A 22,143-nucleotide genomic window follows, 5' to 3' on the forward strand; every position below is an offset into this window, starting at 1 on the left:
ATGTATCTGTCGGCCGCCAAGCCCCGTACCCCACCCCAGAAAAAGCCATCTGTCATCCGGCATCCCCCTGCTCTTACCTGCACCGGGTGGCAAACTTAGGACCCACCCTGAGTGGCAATAGGTCTAGCTACGCCACTGTAAAATCTCACTTGTTTTACCAGTAGCTGTAATTGGGTGATGTGTTTCTCACAGAACACAGAAGCATACGAGGCAAAATCAAAGGTGTTTAGCCTCAGTGGTGGTCAAGCACAAGGACACAGTGAAGCAAAGAAAATCAAATGCTCTTATTAGGGAAATGGAACCCCTCACATTACTCATTGTAGCAACCTACTTTAGCATTACCTCATATCCTCATATTCCTTCAGTTCTCCAGCATCCAACTCCAACAGAAGCTCACCTAGCAGTAATAATTTATTGATCTTACAGGCCAACAATATTGCTATACCCGAACACAGGAATACAGATTCTTGGTAGATGCCAGAGCATACACAAAATGTCAAAGTCAAAATTATCTTTATTCAGCAACTTTTTTGCCATAAAATTATAAGATATAATGTACAAAACATACAAGATAGAGCATACACTTTTTCTGGCCATTTCATCATTTGGTTTAACACGCGTAAGACTGTGTCATGTAAATGAACCAAAAACTAGAGACAACTGTTTCTATGGTGAGTAACTGCCATTTTCATGTCTGCTTTTGACAATCACTGATTTTCTGAGCAGTAGGTCAAGGAATACACAGATTGCAAACATGAAAGGGTATGTTCCATAAGAACTTCTAAGCATTAATGATTATATTCAGTGGTGCAAAATATGGTGACAGACTGTGTTTTGATTCACTTTTTAAAGGAACTAGTGAGACAAATCGTACTAGCAATTACTATGGGAGCATTGACTCTTCAGAGAATACCAACAAACCCAAGGAACTTCCATTCCAGGAGACTAAACAGCTCATCAAGTATGTTCTCCAAGACCCTATCTGGTTACTGATGTCCCATGCAGATCATTCAGTGACAATGAGCTACCAGATACCCTCTCGGTAAGTAACCGATTTAGTGTAAAACTTCCCATTTCATTGCTGTTTATGGCTACTTTGAGGTATATTTTCACTAAAATATAGTTGATAAAAAACTCCTAACTGACATTATCAGTGCAATTGTTGTTTTATTGATAACTCTTTTTCCAAATTGCTTAAATGGATCATGTTTATCAACAAGGTGAAATTGCAAACAAAGTTAGACTTTCTGATTTCTCAGTTCTTCAGGTGCATGCCGCCTTAATTTGTGACCAATGCTGAGCTTGCTGTGTTGCCTGCCCTTCTCCTCCTATTTTCAAAGCCCTTAAAAGTCCTGAAATAGCATTACTCCATCACTTTTCGATTGTTGGTATTTTCCAACATTTTGGAATTATTAACCGCTGATTTAAGTTTGTGAGCCTGAGCAAAAATTAAAAATTGATGCCTTGGGTGAACACTCTAATCAGTTTCACACAGTAGCACACCACTAACCCTATTTGCTGGTTGAACCCTATTATTGAATATATATATTCCTGATATTCAGTTAATGGGTTACCCATATCAGGTCACTGGCAGCTGATTGACTGTCATAATGGATACTTCATCCTCCAAATTCTTCTACTTAGAAGTAGCCCCATGTATTAGGCTGGATCTGAAATATTTTCAGCAGTACTCCCAACATTTACTAGATGGTGCCACAGATGCTCCACCTAAGCTGTTATCAAATTCCCTGCTCAAAGTGATGCAGTGACTTCATAAAGCACTGTCTTTACTCATTTACTGATCGTTGACTGCTGGGGATGGAAGTAGGAAGATCATGCAGACCATTAATAATTTCCATTTCTTCTGTCAGAACTATGTCACCTATTAAGCATCAGTGTTCTTTGCCTTTATGAGGGCAAAGTCTGGATGGGCCCTCCTGCACCTTGCTTGTGGTGCCTGGACCTGTTCCAGTACACAGAAGCCTATAAACCTATTTGTGCGAGCCAGACAAAGTCCTCAAAAGAGAGACAGGCCTGTTAATTGTTACTGCACTATCAGCCAAGGAGCTCCAACCGTCACACTAATGACTGAGATTGTTGAACACGTCACACATTTTTCTCCACTTTTAGCAGCAGCAAACTGCCTTTACTCACGATATTAAAAATATAGGAGGCACATATATGTCTGCCTCTTCAAAATGCAAAATCAGCACAATTTTAAAATCGAAGAATATCACTTGAAAACAAACATAGAAGAGTCAGATTCGTCTTTAGAGCCTATTCTGCTTGTAGAAAAGATGCAGACAAAGCCTTTTGCTAGGATTATATGCAAAGATGGTGCAGCCTTGAACGTTCCAATGCCATCCACTGAGTAAACGTTAAATGATCACAAACCTATTGCCTCTTTCTGGGCCACTTGAACTGTTTGTACCCTTTGAGGAGTCTCTGTCCATCCCATTATGTTCTCTTAGCAATACGTGCATTCAACAAGCCATGTCATAGCACAGGGCAGCCCCCTTGAGCTACAAATTCTTTAAATGTGCATAAGCATGCCCTGTGCAAGCTTATTGCGCTAAAATTAAGCCAAATATATTCTCCTGTGCTCTTGATAGTTAACCTAGGAAGATAGACAACTTTGACTTGAATGTGTGTGCTTTTAGCAGTTTGGCATAGTGGACGGCTAAGACGTCTTCCAGCAGATACAAACATGGCCTGTGGTAAAAGACAGACCTGTTTACTGGGTATCTGCCAGTTTAATGCTTCTAAAGAGACCCTGCCATCAAACGTAGATGTGGTTGCTTTCATGGTCTGTCTGATGGGCACTGAAGTAGTAATTCTCTATATTTCATGGATGCATTAGTCTCTTGCCTCTGGCACTGTGCAAACATCCCTCAGAGACACGCAATGTGACAATGAGATTGCTGAGTAAGAAAGCAGCCAATTCCCTTAAACCATCTGAACAAAGTAGAGTAGGTGTGTCGAAAAACATGGTGGCTGCCAGATTTTCAAGATAACCACTAACTATGTAGATTAGTTAAATGTGATGTGTATGTTAACAGCTTTTAGGTGAATAACTTAAACTAGCTGGCCAGAATTTGGCATGCCTCTACCTACAATGCCTTTAATTGAAGTGGAGCATTTTGATGCAGCATGACTGTTTCCTGAGAATGTGCGTTATTGTGTTTTTCATCAAACCAATTTAAAGATGACTTGCAAAATGAACTAGTATCATGCACCTATAATGCAACTGTCTGTGGTGAGATATTTGTTTAATGTCACCTGATCTTGAATATGCCATCATTGATGCAATGAGTACTGAACTGGTGTGCAAGTCAGCATTGATTGTCAATCAAAGCATCATGTCTTAGAGCATATGGATGTAAATATATAATCAATGAAACAACAAAGGTTAAAATTATGCTGTAGTTATGTTTGGAATAAGTTCTTAACATATGTTAAAAAAACAGTTGCAGGTATGGTTAGAAATTAAAACTTTAAAAACACAGTAATTTGCCAGTTATAGTTCAGTGAAACAACTATAACCCACACTAGCCATCTGTAGCTCAGACAACAAATGTGGCACCTGAACCACAAGGTATGTGATGGTGAGAGTTTTCCAGGAGACTATGGGGCCTATTATGATGGCAGGCGGATTGCCACCGCCCGACCGGCGGTGGTGATCCACACGCCATAACTCCCCGCCCGACCACTATTTACCCCCGCCATATTAGCATAGCGGGGGTTACCACGGCGGATGGAAAGACCGTCCGCCGCTTTTCCACCAACAGGCAATCGTCACGATTGCCTGCTTGGCGGAAAAGGCCCACAATATGGTGGCGGTGCCTTGCAGGCACCGCCATCCATATTATTATCAGTGCCGTGGGCATGCCTTTTCATGGCGGAGACTCCGCCATGGAAAGGCATGCAGAGAATGACTTTGGGGGCCCGTTGGGGGCCCCGGGGGTGGTGAGTCGCTGCACTGGGGGGTACCCCTCATTACCATGCACAAGGTGGCAGGCGCCGCGTGGTGCCTGTCACGTTGTGCATTGCAATGCACAACATGCACCTTTCACATTGCGGCGGTTGCTGCACACAGAACCGCCCGCCGTAATGTTAAAGGCAAGAATGTGCCCGCCAGGATGGTGGGCGCATCCTAATTAGCCCCGCGGGACTGCCGCACCTCTGGCGGTCGGTCCCGTTTTCTGTTACGGTGGCGAGTGGACTATCGTAATGGGGCCCTATATTTGGGAAAAGCGTAACCTATGAAATATCCACAACATTAGTGATAAACCCGCCCTTTGATTTTCAGTAGTTATTTTTGAAGCCTGAGATCAATTGAAAATGTTTTAACTCTTCAGTTGATGCCGGTAGGAATGTGTTTGAGTGTTAGGAGGCAAACCATATTGCCTGCAAATGATAAAGAATTATTGTGCCCACTACCAATTTAGATAACTGGAATAATTGGTCAGCATTAAGTAGTTGAGCTAAAATTTCAAAGGTTAATGTATATAGCATTTGGAGTTAGTCATTACGTCAGTTCGGAGGAATGAAGTAATTGCACTAAAATGACCATGGTTAACGTAAATAGCATTAGAGAAATAGGGCATCCTTGTCTTGTACCAAGTGTCAAAGTCAATGGGTGAGAAAGCTGGCCATTTAAACAGATGCCTGTTAACAAAGGTGGTCCTAATCAGGGTTTGCTTTTGCAGACCTAGCCCAGTTTTATGTAATATTTTGAAGAAAATGTCAGTCTATATGATCAAAGACTTTCTCAGGTCCTAACGAAAGAAGGACTGTATAGATGTCTGATTTTGGCTCATCTGTGCAAGATGTATGTTGTCTTCTATATGCCTACGTTTGATAAAATCTGATTGATTCAGGAGATCACAGAGAAAATATATCAACTGTGTCCCAGGCCTAGTAATCTACCAGCCCTGAGACTTTCCAAAGCATGCCTATTAACAGGTGTCTCTTGTTATTCCTGCAAAATAGGGGTTTGAGCAGGTTTCAGAATTTAATGGGACACTTGTAATGGGCGACTATGCCTAACATTTCCATATAAGGTGATATATCCTTAGCCTGACCCCTACTTTTCTTGCACTCTGACACCTGGAAATGACATAGGGTCTTACTGGCCTCTCTATCTCATTGTAATAACTGCTTGACTAATACCGAGCTTCCGATCTTAACATTTTCCCCATTTCAAAACCATGAGTGCTTTTTCCAGAGGATAACTTTAGCATGTCCCAGTTGAGTATGATAAACGTTATACTTAGTTGAAACACATTCACTAATAAAATTATGTGATCAGCTCCTGGTGATCACTTCATCCTTCTTGGAAATCAAAGGTTAAAGTGATGTTATAGTTAGGTAAAACTGCCAGTTAAAACCTAATATTTTAAACAAAAAAAAAACGTACATTCACCAGTTATAAATAACTGAAATAATTATAACTCGCACCATGCACAGCGTTGTCATAAATGATGTAATTTCAGATGTTGCATTTATGCTATCAATGATGTCATAGATGTCATGAATGATATAACATATGATGTCATAAGCTGTGCATGGCAAGGGCATGAGTTATAGTTACTTCAGTGAAACCTGTGAATTTCACTGTTTTTTTGTTTAAAATGTTCCCCCATGTCTTTTTTCATATTTTCACGAGGAACTACCTTACTTACCATCAAGGACATATATTAGCAACTGTCAAAGGTGGTTGTGGTCTGCCTAGGGAGTGCTATAATTGCTAGCAGTGTAAACAAAATGCTTATCCCCAACACACCTCAACCTGACCCCATGGATTCTTGGATTCACATACACATAAACAAAATGCCCCATTTCTTGTTAGAGCTACCAGATTTTCTGATCACGTATTTTACTACAGAATTGAGGGTACTTGTTAGACCTGGCACCTTGGCGTGAGTTTCCCTTCCACTTTTTGATGGTGTGCCTCGATTGTTTTGCTGGTGTTGTCCGCTCAGGGCACTGCGCCACGGCTAATCCGTGCCGCAGTGCAAGTGCTCCCTAGGTAAAGTGTACCTGTAATTGATGTCCATGATTGGTTTATTGGATTCACTGTCAGTCCCCAGTAGAGTGCACCAGGGGTGCCAGGGCTTGTGAATGCCAATGCTGCTGGTGGGCTTGCAGCGCTGGTTGCGCCACCCACAGAAGCGGCCTTGTAAAATGTGTCTAGGGTCTGCCACCGCAGACCCTGTGCGCGGTCCGGGACCGTCGCGCTGACTGCGCAAGTGCCCCCACTTGCCAGTCCCTAAAACTTCCCTTACCTACATATTAGCCACCCCTCTGGTAGGCCCAAGGGCAGGGTGCATTGTAGGCATAAGGTAGGACATGCCCTGATGTGTGTGGCATGTCTTAGTAGTGAATTACCGCCATTTTCGTTCTTCACTATTGAAGGCTACCTACTCTCCATAGGCCAGAATGGGCTGCTGGAGTCACTACACGCTGTGACCCCAGTGGACTCAGAGAGCATGGTAGAATGTCAAGTTTAGTATGCCTGAACTCAGAATAATAAAATACTTCTTGTAGTCAAGTTTATTTTAATATCCTGGGTTTGTAAATACTACTTTTAGAAAGTTAGTATTTACTGACCTGACCATCTCAGTCCGCCTCTGCTGTATGTGTGTGTGTTCTGCCCAGCAACAGTAAGGAGCAGGGTTGGGGAATCCCCAGAGACAGGTTGGCTGCCAGGTGGTGGGTAGAGAGATTACACCTGGATGGGTGGGAGGAGTACACCTTGACTCTTGAATAGACCTGTGCTCTGCCACCACAAAGCCGGCGCCACCCCCTGTGGGGCGGCTGATGTCTCTGCCCTGCTGCTGAAAGGAAAGAGCAGAGCCACAATAACAAAGTGCTCCAGAACTGGACTGAGCCAGGCCTAGGCCCCCTGGCGCTCAAGAACAAAAGAATCATGGTATAAAAGTAGGAGCCTGGCTCCTAAGAAATCAGAATCCTGTTTACCACAAAGGACCTCTGCCCGACTAGAAGGAGAAGAAGACGCCGGAGGAGCTGGCCTGCTGCTTGCCTTGCTGAGAGAGGAGAGGAAGAGACTTACTGAAAAGACTTTGCTACTTTGTGCTTGAACATTCTCCAAGGGCTTGATCTGAGCTTGCCCCCTGAACTGAACCCCAGGAACAGTGGGTTCTCGGTGCTCTTGCTCGTCCTCCCATTCGAGCCGTGTGTGCATCCCGCTGGAAAAGAGACTGCGCCCCTCATCGCCCCTCCTAGGGCCGTGACACTCAGAAGCTCGCCTGCCTCCAACCCGTGAGAGCCCCGCTCCGTCCCGAGCCGCTCTCTGTCCCCGGGCCAGGCCGCCTGCATCCCTGTCACCGCCTGCTACTGGAGCGCGCTGACCGCGCTATCACCCCTCCTGCCGGAAGCCGTCCGACGACTGTGATCTACGCCGGGTCACCCAGCTGCACTGACTGTGCCCTGTGGCCCCGCTTCGCTATCCTCGGACACCTCAGGCCGCGCCGCCCCCGCTGTGGAGACCCTCCGGCACCGCCGTGCTAAAGGGTCGCGGGCCGCGCCTGCCTACTTGCCCACACCTGCTGATTGAGGACCCAAGAACACTTCCCAAGCTGAGAGTCGCACCGACCTGTGCCGACTCTCCACATCACGAAGGAAGTTCCAGTATCGGGCTCGGGGCCCGCAACGCCTTATTTCCCCGTTCCCAGGAGTCGATCCCTGTGAGTACTGGAACTACAAGTAAAGAGCCTACAAAGTATCCATTTGAAACAACGAGCCAAGAACATTTGCCTGCTGTATAACTTGGTGGCATAGCGAAAACGTTATTGGTCTTGTGATAAGTCTGCTGAGATATACATACCTTATTTTTACATAAAGAATCGTATTTTTATATATATCCAAGTCTGGTGTCCGTTTCTGGGGGGATTGATGTATTTACTGTGTGTACGATTGTAAGTGCTTAACCAACAACGCCTGAGGAATCGCCTTGGCTGCTCACGCCACGCACCTAGAGGGTGAGCAAGGGTCATTCGCGAGGGGTTATCCTGCGCCCTGACGTGGAGGAGAGGGTTCCTGCTTGACACAAGGGCAACCTTGCGCCAACCAGAGATCCCCGACTCTAACATTGTTGGCAGCGGTTGGGATTTCGGATTTGCACTTATAATTTGCATACAGTGAATTATTAATCACCAGATAGTGAGAGCAGACCAAATAACGCAGCCACAGGTTTGTAATTGTTGAACTTTGTTGAGACATCTGCCATTACTGCAACCATGCCTGGCTCACACTCCGCTGGGAGGGCCCTCTCTGTGATTTCTGGAATCGATGAGGTGGATTGGGAGAGACTGGAAGGCTACACGATGGAGCAATTGAAAGGCTACAGTGTACAATTCAGAGTCCCCCATGCTGGATGCAAGAGGAAGCCCCAGTACACCAAGGCGTTGAGAGCCTGGAAGGAGTCACGAGACCTACGGAATGCGGGGGACATCGTTCCACCCGACAACCTTGAGGAGCCCAGCAGAGTCCGGTCGCCAGAGGAGCTGGCAGACAGGGCAGCAGACAGGGCGCATGCAATGGAGATGGCAAAGTTGGCAGGACAGATGGAAATGGAAAAGCAGAAGTTGGCCCTGGAGGCACAACAACGCCAAATGGATCATGATATCAGATTGAAGGAGTTGGAGCTGAAGGCGAAAAGTTTGGACACCGCTCCTTCTGGTGGCAGCACTCCACCAGCGCAGGTAGAGTCCAAGGTGTACATCCCCAAAGATGTAGTAAAGGAGTATTTCAGAAAGGATGACATAGGGCAGTGGTTTAGGGCCTACGAGGTGGCCATGTCCTCACACCGGGTCCCTGAGAAAGACTGGGGAGCGGGGTTGTGGGGAAGGTTCCTTGCTGAAGGGCGTGACACACTGTTAGATTTACCCTTAGATCTCCAAACCTCATACCCCCATATGAAGGAAGCTTTAATGACCAGGTATGGGTTAACTCCTGAGCTATATAGACAGAGGTTCAGGGAGACCAAGAAGATCCCTGAGAGTACGTATGTGGAATATGTGACCTTTTTCTGCAGAGCGCTGGATGGTTGGGTGAAGGGTAGCAAAGTGAGTGATTATCAAGGGCTGCTTGATTTAATTGCATGGGAGCACTTGTCCAGTCAATGTTTTCCTGAGCTACGCCAGCACCTGATTGATAGCAAGCTGTCCAACCCGAGGAAGCTTGCTGAGGAGGCGGACCGCTGGCTCAGCACCAGGGTCCACAAGGGTCAAGTGGGAGACTCCGCCAAGGGTGGGCAGGGTCCCCAGCAGAAGAGTGGGGGGGACAAGGGTAAACAGAAGGGGTTCCAAAAAGGCCCCCAAAGTAATTCCCAAGGGAACCAGCAGAAGGGTTCTCAGCCTCCCCCACCCCCGCAGCAGAACGGGGCCCCGACAGGTAGACCTGTTCCAAAGGGGCCCTTCAATTGTTATAAGTGTGGTGATCCGGGTCACATTGCCTCTGATCCTAAGTGTCGCCTGTTTGGTAAGACCGCGCCCACTGGTGCTCCACCCCGGCAAGTAGCTAGTGTTAACTTTGGGGAGGAAGTAGCAGTCCAGGAGGGTGGGGGTCCCGGGCAGATGACCCTAGTCTCGCTAGGAGACAGTGAGATGGTCCCTGTAACCTACCTGCCCTCTAACACTAAGAAATATGGGCAAGTGGTGACCATCAATGGAAAGAAGGTTGAGGCTCTTAGAGATACCGGAGCCAGCGTGACCTCGGTGAGGCAACACCTGGTGTCTCAAGAGCAGATTGTACCCAATGCCTACTGTAGGGTTGTCAATGCTGACAACGTAGAGAGTCGTTGTCCAATGGCTCAAGTTCCCTTTGAGTGGGGGGAGGTCTCTGGTACTCTACAAGTCGCTGTGAGGACTGACATGCCTGTAGATTGTCTGCTAGGGAACGACCTGGAGAGTTCCCCTTGGGAAAAGGTGGAGAAGACCACGCATCTAAGGATGGTGGGTCTACCCGACTGGGCGTGCGTGACCACCCGGTCCATGGCAGCCAGTAGGGGTGTTGAGAGGGTCCTGGAGCCTGAGGGAGAGGTCCAGGAACCGGCCTTAGGGAGAAGGCGCAGGAGGCGCGGGAAACCGGCCCCCGAAGTTCCCACGACCCAGGAGGAAGTAGACCCTGAGGGGGATGCTCTGGAGCCTACCGGGGAACAGATTGCCGAACTGGGAGATCTGCCTGAGCTGACCCATTGGCAGCAAGAAGGAGGTCCCTCCAGGGAGGAATTCTGCAGGGAGCAGAAAGAATGCCCTTCTCTCGTGGGTATGCGGCAGCAGGCTGCAGACCAGGCCAATGGTGTTCAGGCCAAAACACACTACGTGTACTGGGAGAGTGACCTCCTGTATTCCGAGCCTAAGGCTGCTGAACCTGGGTCAGCCCGTGTGCTGGTGGTACCCCAGAAGTTCAGAACCTTCCTACTGGGGCTGGCTCACGATGTGCCTTTAGCAGGACATTTGGGGATGGACAAGACCTATGACAGGCTTGTCACCCACTTTTACTGGCCCCAAATGCATAAGAATTCAGATTCCTACTGCAGAACCTGTCAGACTTGCCAGGCAAGTGGTAAGAGCGGAGGGAAGCACAAGGCTCCTCTGCAACCTTTCCCTGTGGTCGGTACGCCATTCCAACGAGTGGGTATTGATATTGTGGGGCCTCTGGACCCCAAGACAGCCCTGGGCAACAGGTTCATCCTGGTCTTGGTGGACCATGCCACCCGGTACCCTGAAGCCATCCCTCTGAGGACAGTGACGGCCCCCGTGGTGGGACGGGCACTGATGGGAATTTTCTCCCGAGTGGGATTCCCTCTAGAGGTGGTGAGCGACAGGGGGACCAATTTCATATCCACATATATGAAATCCCTGTGGAAGGAGTGTGGGGTAACTTACAAGTTCACCACTCCTTACCACCCCCAAGGAAATGGGTTGGTTGAGAGATTCAACCGAACCCTCAAAGGCATGATCATGGGCCTGGACGGTCCAATGAGGCGTAAGTGGGACGTCCTCTTGCCATGCCTGCTCTTCGCTTACCGAGAGGTGCCGCAGAAGTCTCTAGGATTCAGCCCCTTTGAGCTTCTGTATGGTCACCCGGTAAGAGGACCTCTGAGTTTGGTAAAGGAAGGCTGGGAGCAATCTCCCAGGAAACCTCCCCAGAATGTATATAGTTACATGCTGGCCTTCCGAAACCAGACTCGGCGTTTCAGGAAACTTGCTGAGGCAAATCTGGAAGCCAGCCAGGAGGAGATGAAGCGGTGGTACGACCGGAATGCCACTCTGGTAGAGCTTCAACCTGGACAAAAGGTGTGGGTCTTGGCCCCAGTGGAGCCTTGTGCACTTCAGGATAAGTGGACAGGTCCATTTGAGGTTGTGGAGCGCAAAAGTCCTATCACCTACTTGGTGGACATGCAGACTCCCAGGAACCCTTTGAGGGTCCTACATGTTAACCGCCTTAAGCCCCACTTAGAGAGGACCGAAGTGGGCATGCTGCTGGCCACTGATGATGGAATGGAAGAGGAGACCGAGCCTCTCCCTGACCTCTTAGTGGCCTCTGAGAAAGATGGGTCAGTGGATGGAGTTAACCTCTCACCCACCCTGACGCCCGAACAACAGGAAGACTGCCGCCACTTGCTGGGACAATTTTCCGACCGATTCTCCCTGGTTCCTGGTGTCACAGATTGGTGCGTCCATGATGTGGACACAGGAGACAGCTTACCCGTGAAGCACAAGGCTTACAGGGTAACTGACAGGGTCAGAGCTTGCATTAAGGAGGAGGTCTCCAAAATGCTTGCGCTAGGGGTGGTTGAGTCCTCCAGCAGTCCTTGGTCCAGCCCCGTGGTCTTGGTCCCAAAGGCTGCTGCGCCGGGAGCCACACCTGAACTCCGGTTCTGTGTGGACTACAGAGGACTCAATTCAGTCACGAAGACTGACGCGCACCCCATCCCCAGAGCTGATGAGCTCATTGATCGGCTGGGGGCTGCCCGGTTCCTCAGTACGTTTGATTTAACGTCTGGGTACTGGCAGATCGCCTTGACCGATGGGGCCAAAGAGAGGTCCGCATTCTCTACACCAGATGGGCACTTCCAGTTCCGAGTCATGCCATTTGGAATGAAGAATGCCCCTGCCACCTTCCAGAGGTTGGTCAACCAGGTACTGGTTGGGCTGGATGCGTTCAGTGCCGCCTACCTAGATGACATCGCAGTGTTCAGTGCCACCTGGCCTGAACACCTGCGCCACCTCTGGGAAGTGTTGATGGCGCTGCGCCGAGCAGGCCTCACGATCAAGGCAAGCAAGTGCCAGATCGGGCAGGGTTCCGTGGTGTACTTGGGACACCAAGTGGGGAGTGGCAAGGTGGCACCCTTGCAACCCAAAATTGAGACCATCCTGGCTTGGGAACCCCCCAAGACGCAGACCGCAGTGAGGGCCTTCCTGGGGCTCACTGGGTACTACAGGAGGTTTGTCAAGGGCTATGGAACGATCGTTGCCCCCTTGACAGAGCTGACTTCGAAGAAGCAGCCCAGGAACGTGATTTGGACTGACACCTGTCAGAAAGCTTTCGACACCCTGAAGACTGCCATGTGCACGGCGCCCGTGCTCTTGGCCCCTGACTTCTCCAAGGAATTCCTAGTCCAGACAGACGCTTCCGAGCATGGTGTGGGGGCTGTTCTCTCACAGATGACTGAGGAGGGCTGGGACCAACCCGTAGCCTTCATCAGTAGGAGGTTACTTCCACGGGAAAGTAGGTGGAGTGCAATTGAGCGAGAAGCGTTTGCTGTGGTCTGGGCGCTGAAGAAGCTAAGACCCTACTTGTTTGGGTCTCACTTCCGGGTTCAGACGGACCACAGGCCCCTCAGATGGTTGATGCAAATGAGGGGTGAAAACCCGAAGCTGTTGAGGTGGTCCATCTCCCTACAGGGTATGGACTTTACGGTGGAACACCGTCCTGGTACAGATCACGCCAACGCTGACGGTCTGTCCAGGTATTTCCGCCTTAGTGACGAGGAACCCCCTGGGCAAGGGTAGTTCTCCCCACATTTCAGCTGGAGGGGACACGTGTTAGACCTGGCACCTTGGCGTGAGTTTCCCTTCCACTTTTTGATGGTGTGCCTCGATTGTTTTGCTGGTGTTGTCCGCTCAGGGCACTGCGCCACGGCTAATCCGTGCCGCAGTGCAAGTGCTCCCTAGGTAAAGTGTACCTGTAATTGATGTCCATGATTGGTTTATTGGATTCACTGTCAGTCCCCAGTAGAGTGCACCAGGGGTGCCAGGGCTTGTGAATGCCAATGCTGCTGGTGGGCTTGCAGCGCTGGTTGCGCCACCCACAGAAGCGGCCTTGTAAAATGTGTCTAGGGTCTGCCACCGCAGACCCTGTGCGCGGTCCGGGACCGTCGCGCTGACTGCGCAAGTGCCCCCACTTGCCAGTCCCTAAAACTTCCCTTACCTACATATTAGCCACCCCTCTGGTAGGCCCAAGGGCAGGGTGCATTGTAGGCATAAGGTAGGACATGCCCTGATGTGTGTGGCATGTCTTAGTAGTGAATTACCGCCATTTTCGTTCTTCACTATTGAAGGCTACCTACTCTCCATAGGCCAGAATGGGCTGCTGGAGTCACTACACGCTGTGACCCCAGTGGACTCAGAGAGCATGGTAGAATGTCAAGTTTAGTATGCCTGAACTCAGAATAATAAAATACTTCTTGTAGTCAAGTTTATTTTAATATCCTGGGTTTGTAAATACTACTTTTAGAAAGTTAGTATTTACTGACCTGACCATCTCAGTCCGCCTCTGCTGTATGTGTGTGTGTTCTGCCCAGCAACAGTAAGGAGCAGGGTTGGGGAATCCCCAGAGACAGGTTGGCTGCCAGGTGGTGGGTAGAGAGATTACACCTGGATGGGTGGGAGGAGTACACCTTGACTCTTGAATAGACCTGTGCTCTGCCACCACAAAGCCGGCGCCACCCCCTGTGGGGCGGCTGATGTCTCTGCCCTGCTGCTGAAAGGAAAGAGCAGAGCCACAATAACAAAGTGCTCCAGAACTGGACTGAGCCAGGCCTAGGCCCCCTGGCGCTCAAGAACAAAAGAATCATGGTATAAAAGTAGGAGCCTGGCTCCTAAGAAATCAGAATCCTGTTTACCACAAAGGACCTCTGCCCGACTAGAAGGAGAAGAAGACGCCGGAGGAGCTGGCCTGCTGCTTGCCTTGCTGAGAGAGGAGAGGAAGAGACTTACTGAAAAGACTTTGCTACTTTGTGCTTGAACATTCTCCAAGGGCTTGATCTGAGCTTGCCCCCTGAACTGAACCCCAGGAACAGTGGGTTCTCGGTGCTCTTGCTCGTCCTCCCATTCGAGCCGTGTGTGCATCCCGCTGGAAAAGAGACTGCGCCCCTCATCGCCCCTCCTAGGGCCGTGACACTCAGAAGCTCGCCTGCCGCCAACCCGTGAGAGCCCCGCTCCGTCCCGAGCCGCTCTCTGTCCCCGGGCCAGGCCGCCTGCATCCCTGTCACCGCCTGCTACTGGAGCGCGCTGACCGCGCTATCACCCCTCCTGCCGGAAGCCGTCCGACGACTGTGATCTACGCCGGGTCACCCAGCTGCACTGACTGTGCCCTGTGGCCCCGCTTCGCTATCCTCGGACACCTCAGGCCGCGCCGCCCCCGCTGTGGAGACCCTCCGGCACCGCCGTGCTAAAGGGTCGCGGGCCGCGCCTGCCTACTTGCCCACACCTGCTGATTGAGGACCCAAGAACACTTCCCAAGCTGAGAGTCGCACCGACCTGTGCCGACTCTCCACATCACGAAGGAAGTTCCAGTATCGGGCTCGGGGCCCGCAACGCCTTATTTCCCCGTTCCCAGGAGTCGATCCCTGTGAGTACTGGAACTACAAGTAAAGAGCCTACAAAGTATCCATTTGAAACAACGAGCCAAGAACATTTGCCTGCTGTATAACTTGGTGGCATAGCGAAAACGTTATTGGTCTTGTGATAAGTCTGCTGAGATATACATACCTTATTTTTACATAAAGAATCGTATTTTTATATATATCCAAGTCTGGTGTCCGTTTCTGGGGGGATTGATGTATTTACTGTGTGTACGATTGTAAGTGCTTAACCAACAACGCCTGAGGAATCGCCTTGGCTGCTCACGCCACGCACCTAGAGGGTGAGCAAGGGTCATTCGCGAGGGGTTATCCTGCGCCCTGACGTGGAGGAGAGGGTTCCTGCTTGACACAAGGGCAACCTTGCGCCAACCAGAGATCCCCGACTCTAACAGTACTCATTTACCTTTCTCGATGCTGGATTTATAGGAAACCAAAATCTTGTTATTGTAGTTGCATTCTCCTATGAACAAGCAAACAATTTAAGAAAAAAATATAGCAAAAAAGTATTTTTTTCTCCTAATTATTACATCATATATGTTTCATGATAAGGTTATTAGCACTGCCACCTAAAAAAACAGAAGTGAAGCGGGAACAGTAACTCAGTCAGTAGCTCTTGACAGACGGATCCGTAACCTTCCCCCCTGAATAGCGAGCTCAAGCAGCCACATAAAAGTAAGGTAATAACAATAGGTATATTTGTTTTTTCTGCCTGCTCTGAGGCGATCAGGCTCACATTTTTCCTCAGTGAGACAAGGGAAGGAGGAGCCGGGCAGTGGAATATGAGCTTGGAAGAAACATAAAAAAAGACACAGAAGGGTCCTACTGACCCCTATCGAGAGAAACCGAGAAGTGGTGCTGTGCTGAGGAATCCGTACTTCACTAATTTACAGCTCAAGCTCCCAATGCGTTCCCCGTGTTGAAGTTAAAAAAACAACCAAGGGCTGTGCTCAGAAAGGAGCTGAGAGGAATGATTCTGCCAGAGCACAGTGGAAGAACAGACTGGGAGATGGCAGCCATAGGAAGATCCTTGATAGGGAACCTACATCAGTAGCTAGAACCAGCAAATGGGGCATTCTGATTGGCTGGTCATCTGCCAAAGTTCCAATCCAAGTACTAATATCAATTATAGACAACAATTTAGATAAAATACTATTGCTTACATTTTCAATCCATTTATTGCACAACAGGAATAATTGAAATATTGAGAAAAATGTCAGATTTCTATGATTAAAATCGATATTTCGTTGTTCTTACATAGCCCTTCAGCGAGGTGTTACTTTGTCAACATTTTTGTTCTTATGATGCTGCAACTGCAGTAATGGGACGTTGGCTAGATATAAATTCATCCTCAAGAAAGCGGATAGAGCTCAACATCAAAACTTGTGCCATCTGAGAAAAAGGAAGAGTATCAACAACCTTAGTAGAAAGAATATCATGTCAAAAGGGTGCAAACATAAGCCGTATTGAGAAATAATACTAAAGAAAAAGAAACACAACTGGACACTGAAATCCTTCAGTTAAATGTGTTCTGTCATTTTGTAGACTCTGGGTTTAGTAGTATGGTTTAGAGAGAAAAATATTTGAAACAATAAAGACAGATATTGACACCTCTCCCACAAATAAAGTCACAAGCTCCCCTTCGTCTTTGGAACAGCATAAGGAGAATTAGATTAACCTGCCATAGTTAGCTGTTGTATTCCCTCCTAAAGAATAGATCATGAGTTTTTATATACTAGTATTCCCTTACAAATAATTATCAACCCAAGTTCAGGCAGACTGTTGTCAGTACCATGGCAAATATCATTAGAAGTGATTGGCAAAACGTGATTGAATATCACCAGTTTTGTTACTCCCATTGGTATGGAACTAGCTTTGCTTTAATGGGGGTTCACTTTTTATGTGAAAGTGAATCCAGCCCCCTCTCAATCTTTTTGATAGCTGCATGCCGCTCACAGATCTTTTCTGCCACTTCAGTGAAGTGTAGGACTAGGATTATCAGGTTTCACCATCTCGGTACCTGCCTTTATGCCCAGAATGATAGTTTTGAGAGGCACAGGCAGGAAGTTATGCTTTTACCATAGAGTGAACAAAGCAACTTCTAGACCAACTTGTGGCTGTTCAGGTAATAAGGCATTTTTAGCTTCTTATAGGTTGTGTTTCCTTCCTGCTTATGCACTCAGCTCTCTGAGAAATAATTCACACATTGAACGTAAACAGTCTCACCTAAGGCATTGTTATTATAGTGTAAGGTGGAGCCTTGACCGTGCCTACAGTTCTATCTACACAGATTCAATAGAGCTGTAACCATGATCACGATACTAGAATCTGACTCATTCTTCCTATCAGATTAGTAAATTGGTACATCACAAACTGCATATTTTAAGGCTTATCACACATGTCTGCAGAAGTAAGACTTTAAGCCACTCATTAATCCCATTGAATGCTTCCATGGGATGTTGATCCAAGCCATGCATTAAACTGTGAAAACAAGAGTCAAATAATTAATGTTAACATATCCCTGTGACTACAAGCTCCTGACTATCGCCACTACTCAAAATTGTGTACAAGCTAAAGAAAATTCTGCCATTTCCTCTGTAATTACACTTGATGTTGTACTTTCAGTGACCCCCACCAACTCGGCCCGTTAGACCACCTTGTTCCAAAGATGATGGGAGGAAAGTATGGCCCTGGTTTGCTTTCGAAGTAAAGCCACTCTTCAATGGCCTAATGAAACTTGAGTGTGCCCCCTACAATGTCCGGACTTACTCAGAAGCTCTCAGGCCAGGTTACTTCATTGTGTGGGCACCCTGAAGCACGAGGTGCCCTCTGCACTGCGGGGACCTTTGTTATGCCACTGTTACTCTTGTAGGCATTCTGTACGCATTTGACAATTTCATCAAATTAAAGTGGCTAGCCCAGTAACAAGATGGAAAGGGGGGGAAGGGTCAGTAGACCTTGGAAGTCTGACAAAGGTTACCTCTGATGATGAAGGAGCAGAACACCTTGCTTGCAAGTCTGGGTCTCAACAGCCTCGCATTCCTCTGCAGAGTTTTTATTCATCTTGCTATAAAAAATCAGGAATTCCTTTTTCTGACTCCTTTTTTGCATTCTGCTTTTAGATCAGCATAAGCACTGTTTTAAGTCCACACTGCAGTTACTCTGCCTACCATCTGGACTTTTACAACTCAGTGGACATCACATGCTGCCATTCCATGTCATATTCATCTTCAGGCCAGCAAGTGCTCACAGAAGCAGTTTGGTAGCTTTTGAATTGACCAGATGACCATCAGATATGCTGAGAAGCATCTCAAAGAAGAGCGGCAAGTATGCAGGCGTGTGTGAAAATGTCTTAGGTGTCACAAACCTGAGATCCTGCGAGGTTTATAAGTTTACACCACACATTTCATTCCTAGAGCAAATTTAGTACTTTCCTTCCCTATAATGTCCAGAAGAGAGCTACTAGAATTATGCTGGAGCTCTCAGAGAGTGACCCAAAGTATCAGACACCTTTTACAACAGTATTCATCCTGTTGCAGCAAAGAGTTTGGATGGACTGTCAAATTTCTTTAGCCGTTCAAAGTAAGGTGCAGTATGTATGTCTGAAAAAGCAATAACCGATTCTGGTAAAAGAGAGAGTTAGTTTGTTTAGAATGGGAACTGAACTGCGCAATGTAAACTTGACTAATACTTTTGGAAAATCGGGAAGTCCAGCAGTAATTGAGAAGAGACGTTGCAAATAGATTCAAGGAGATGATAGCGGAATATTAAATGAACCCACTATTCATAAGGAAATAAGAACCATTGCAAAGTGGGATTAGGGGGTTCTCTGCATCAAAAAGATCCACGCTGCTCTCTATGGAGGTGTGAACACCTTCATAGAAGGTTCTGTTACTGCTCCATTCCAATAGACATCGCCTCACGGTCTACAGCATTAGCCATTTCAAAACTAAACTAACTTTATTGCATCTTTATAGCACTGCAGGATCCAGTGTGGATAACAGTATTTACTAGGTTAATACTTATACCATGCAAATCAGAGAATGAATGTTATATAATCTACAACGCAGAAACCTGTGTTGTAGTGACCGTTCAAGTTCACACGTTCCGAGCGCCTCATCTTAGTGCTTCAAACTGCACTTAAACGTACAGGAAGATAATTTTTCACAGACACTGAAGAAAGCATAGGTGCAACTATTGTGCATTTCCTTTACTGTTGGTGGGTGTAGGTTATGCCATCATCAAAATGTAACAATGCATAAGGCAAAATCATCATTTTAAGGGGTGACTGAATGATATATGAAGTGTGGCTTAAATTCTCCACTCATTGCTCCTCTAACATCTTTGATAATTTATTAGGTTGGCTTGATGTGGTGCATAGGGTGCAGTAAAACCTATTATGTATTGATTTCTAAGGGCCTTTCTCGCCCAGACGTAGGAAACAAGCATGTTTAGCTTCCAATTAATCTCTATGCAAACCCTGTGGTGATAGCCCGAATGCCCCCTATATTTAATATACCCCTTTGTTAGATGTGATCATAACAAAGTGGCTTCTTCCTCATTTATTGAATACAATATTTTACCCCCCACCCTTAACTCACATAAACCAGACAGTCACCCCCTTTTATTTGTGGCTGATCCTGTCAGTCAGTGCAGCCCCTGTACCTATGAACTTGCGTCAGTGCCCAAAGCTCTGCTCAGAAGCCCACGGCCAGTGCAATTTAATGTTGGCGTGCCCAATATCAAGGCTGCGTAGTCATGAATCCACCTCATGCCTCTTTAATCCACTGCCAGACACTCCTGTTCCCTTCATATACTTTTGCAGGTTCCTGCTTTCTCCAGTTATGATAGTTTTTAACTCTTTCTCTGTCTTTCAGCTTAGTTTGTTTTTTCTTCTCTTGCTCTTGTAAATACTGGATGCAGATAAATAGTGCCAGTGCCAAAACATTAGTGCTGTGACCTCCACCGGTAACCACCGGCTCAAATAAAGCATTGGTCATAGCGCAGTTTAGTGTTTGAGCCTCCAACATTGAAAGCATTGCCACCACCATAATACCGTTTGTTTCTCATCTGTACAAAATCCTTCCCACATAACACTTATGACACAAACCTTACTCATTTATCAATGTCCTTAAACAGTTATGCTATGAAGACTCCCAGTTTATAAGTTTCAATGGAAATTGTGATATTTCTATGAAATCTACCAACTGTTCCTTATTCTCTTAGTCTGTTGCCTTCATTATGAAATCCATCAGTGCTTTCTTGTGAGACACAGCCTTCTATTTTGAATTCTAAGGAGTCCTGGTTTAAGGTGGAACATTTCTCTTCTAGAATTTCCCAAACCCTCTTCAAATAGTCTTAGCGGAATCTTCCAAGCCATGCGTACACAATGACATTAAAAAAAATAACTGTCTCATTTTATTCTGGTAAATATCTCTGTCACAATGAAACCCCCTGAAGTTGAATGTGTATTGATTAGTAGTACCATCTCTTAGCTATTATTGCCCAACACCATGCATCAATCCCTCTGTTGAGACAATCCTAAAAGCAAATCCTCTTTCTTAGACATTTACACTTTTCATTTTGAGCTCATGTGCCTTGATTTTTATGCTGGAAATGTTTCCTAACTGCGCCTCTGCAAATTACAGAATTCTCTTAAAATCATGCTGTCTCAAGAAGCATCTTACTTAACGTTTCCTCTTAAAATATGGCATGTAACATACTAGAATAGATAAAGCCAGGCATGTCTTCTCCTACTACATAAACCAAAGTGCTAAAAGTTGTTCAATTTCTGCTTCTTAATCTTTCACAGACAATACTATTTTTACTCTTTTTACCATTTTAACACACACACCTCCCACATCATATACCATTTGATACTACTACCTTTGTGTCCATTCTTATAAGAACTCAGTAAATGCCCTTTGCGACCACATAGCGTATACTTCACATGCCCCCCTAGAAGCACTCTGTCACTCACAAAACAATGTGGATATGCGCAATAAAAAAACAGTTTGGGGTTCCCGACTGATTTTCCTTTTCCACCTTCTTCTCCGCAGCATCAACAATTGATTTTTATCTTTCATCACTTGTACATTCCGTTCACCTTCCTTCACATGCGTATCTAGCATTTCCATCCACCTCATGGCCGGGTCTATTCTTTTAGTCATATCAAACATGTCGTCAGATTTGAAGTCTCATTTTTTTCATACTATTTCCCATACCACTTTTACACCACAGCATGAGTTGAATCTTAATATACACATCATACTTTAAAATGCACATATATGTCCTTGATTAGGCAGTGGAGACGCAACATCCCCAACCAATTGTCCTCGTACATCTCCAAATGGTAACGCTCCACCATTACTTTACTCTTTGACATATATTGTTTGTTCAAATGTCTCAAATATGCCTGAGATTCATTCAACATCTTCCACTCACTATACCTAGACAGTTCATCAATAGATTTATCTTCCATTTTACGAAAAATGCTGCTCGCAGATCTATAAATGCTTAAAACTTTTAGAATCAGATTCCATTTTAAAATAGGTTGGCATAGGCCCATGATGGAAAATGCACACATTGGCATTTCTGACCTTCTTCTTAACACCAGCACTTCACTATAATATCCACACAGATGCAGTCAATACCAGTGTGTGATTACACATTTGAGTCACAGTTCGGACATCCAGTCTTTTAATCTGTTGGGAGCCCACTGATGCAGTTAAAGGTGCACAGATTCAGAGTATGATCAACTTTACAGGTATTTTATTATGTATGGGTCACACAGCACAGTTGAGCTGCATACCACAGTGTGGACTGGACATATACTGTCTGCTTGCTTCCTGCACTATAAACCCCTTCAACCACACCATCTCAACCTTTATACAGGCTTCCACATTGCAGACTGGGTATGATATTTACCTGACGTTGGTTGTCCAGGAAAACATGTGCATCCTTCTTTTTTGAGCCTATGACTGTGACATGTTCTGTGACTGCAGGAACATGGTCAATGATATTGACAGTTTTCGTTGTTCCCCAGGTGCCTTTGGTTTACTCAGCAATCAGATACTTTCTTACACCTGAAAATGGGCATACTTGCTAATGGTGACATCTAATGCTGTGATTTGTTTGCAACCTGGGAGTGTACCACCCACAGTTCTTCCAAGGCCCATATATACTTATCAATGAGCCAGGGCATGAGTGCATAACTAGCCATGGGCCACCACTGTTACATTCAGAGTACA

General features: G+C 46.6%; 1 protein-coding gene across 1 annotated transcript in view; it reads left to right on the forward strand.

Annotated features, from left to right (window-relative positions):
• Positions 1–22,143, forward strand: part of LOC146785466 (period circadian protein homolog 2-like) — a 484,700-nt gene that overhangs the window by 435,064 nt on the left and 27,493 nt on the right. The window contains exon 20 of the mRNA XM_085634530.1: positions 853–1,042. Within this exon, the coding sequence (XP_085490656.1) occupies positions 853–1,042 (190 nt within the window). The remainder of the gene's footprint in view (positions 1–852; positions 1,043–22,143) is intronic.

Source organism: Triturus cristatus, chromosome 11 (genome assembly GCF_964204655.1).
Source record: "Triturus cristatus chromosome 11, aTriCri1.1, whole genome shotgun sequence".
Taxonomy (NCBI): Eukaryota; Metazoa; Chordata; class Amphibia; order Caudata; family Salamandridae; genus Triturus; species Triturus cristatus.